The 1,666-nt window shown below is 52.0% G+C and overlaps 1 protein-coding gene across 1 annotated transcript in view; it reads right to left on the bottom strand.

The window, feature by feature from the left end:
- The window catches only part of PRG4 (proteoglycan 4), a gene marked incomplete at its 5' end in the record, with an annotated part of 6,273 nt that extends 4,612 nt beyond the window's left edge, over positions 1-1,661 (bottom strand). The window contains one exon of the mRNA XM_029086889.1: positions 254-1,661. Within this exon, the coding sequence (XP_028942722.1) occupies positions 254-1,661 (1,408 nt within the window). The remainder of the gene's footprint in view (positions 1-253) is intronic.
- Between the last annotated feature and the right edge of the window lie 5 nt (positions 1,662-1,666).

Here is a 1,666-nt window from a genome sequence, read left to right as displayed (position 1 = left end):
CAGGACCAGTCACTGAAACAAGATCCCACTCTCTCATCCATGGAGAATTTCCATATCCACACAACTGAAAACTGAGGTACCAGTGTTCAGGGTGCTGCCAGCTGTAGCACCGTGGTCGTGGTGACCTCCAGGACGGGAGTGCCACGTTCTTCTGGTACCAGAGAGAAAGGTCTTGTGTGTCCTTCACTCAGGTGTTTTGTTGTGCTCTCTGCTGGAGTTATTTGTGCTTTTTTACCTACTGAAATGCAATTACCTTGTGTTTCTCCAGGTACAATTTGCAAGTCTGCAGTCTCTGTTAAAGGCTTGTTTATCTCAGGCTCTTTCACCGGCAGATTTTCAGGGTCAGATGGTTGAGGCTCATCTCGTGTGTCAGTAACCTCCTGGAAATGTAGAGTTGGCTTGGATGTCCCTTTGGAAACAAGAAACATTTCTTCTATTGTGTCTTTTTTCTCTCTTGTACTGGTCTCTTTGGTAACTGCACTTTCCTCTGCCTTGTGAATACTCGGGGCCTTCTCAGTGGCCTCTTCCCTCTCTGTTGCAGGTGTGACACTAGTTTCTTTGATGGTCGTTGCCTCTTTTTCCCCAGCCGTTGTTGCGGGATTTTTGTCCGCAGTAGTTGTTCCCAGTTCAGCTGCTGCAGTCACAGCCTGCTTGGCTGGAGGACTCGTATTTGGAATCTCCTGGAAGTCCTGTCCTTCAGGAGAGCCACCTGGTTGAGCTGTTATCGCTGTCGTTACAGCAGTTGTGTCTTTCCTACTTGTTAACATGTGCTGAAGCGCGGTAGTTGTGTCTTTCTTGGGTGCTGTTACCACTTTGTTGACCGTGGTTGTTTCCATGTCAGTTCTCAGCTCTGTGGTTACAGGAGCAGGAACATTTTCAGCAGATGTTTTCTCGTTTTTGTCAGCTATTGTGCTGGTTGTTACTTTGGGTGCAGGAGTTGTAATTTCCTTCTCTGCTCTTGCTTCTGAAACCGTTGTGACTGCTTCAGCTTTGGGGGTGGTGGGCAATTCTGCCTTGGTGGTTGGTGCCTCTGGGGTTGTGTCTTCAGGTCTGGGGGTGGTTGGAGGATCTGCCTTGGTTGTGTCTTCAGGTTTGGGGGTGGTCGGAGAGTCTGTCTTGGTGGTTGGTGCCTCCGGGGTCGTGTCTTCAGGTTTGGGGGTGGTTGGAGGATCTGCTTTGGTTGTTGGTGCCTCCGGGGTCGTGGCTTCAGGTTTGGGGGTGGTTGGAGAGTCTGCCTTGGTTGTTGGTTCCGGTGGGGTTGTGTCTTCAGGTTTGGGGGTGCTTGGAGGATCTGCCTTGGTTGTGTCTTCAGGTTTGGGGGTGGTTGGAGAGTCTGCCTTGGTGGTTGGTGCCTGTGGGGTTGTCTCTTCAGGTTTGGGGGTGGTGGGAGATGCCACCTTGGTGGTTGATGCCTCCGGGGTTGTGGCTTCAGCTTTGGAGGTGGTGGGCAATTCTGCCTTGGTTGTTGGTGCTTCTGGGGTTGTGTCTTCAGGTTTGGGGGTGGTTGGAGAGTCTGCCATGGTCGTTGCTGCCTGTGGGGTTGTCTCGTCAGTTTTTGGGGTGGTGGGAGGATCTGCCTTGGTTGTGTCTTCAGGTTTGGGGGTGGTCGGAGAGTCTGTCTTGGTGGTTGGTGCCTCCGGGGGTGTGTCTTCAGGTTTGGGGGGGG

The sequence above is a fragment of the Antrostomus carolinensis genome, unplaced genomic scaffold (assembly GCF_000700745.2).
Source record: "Antrostomus carolinensis isolate BGI_N321 unplaced genomic scaffold, ASM70074v2 scaffold36919, whole genome shotgun sequence".
Lineage (NCBI taxonomy): Eukaryota > Metazoa > Chordata > Aves > Caprimulgiformes > Caprimulgidae > Antrostomus > Antrostomus carolinensis.
Note: the sequence above shows the minus strand (reverse complement) of the source record. Positions and strands in the feature narration are given on the sequence as shown.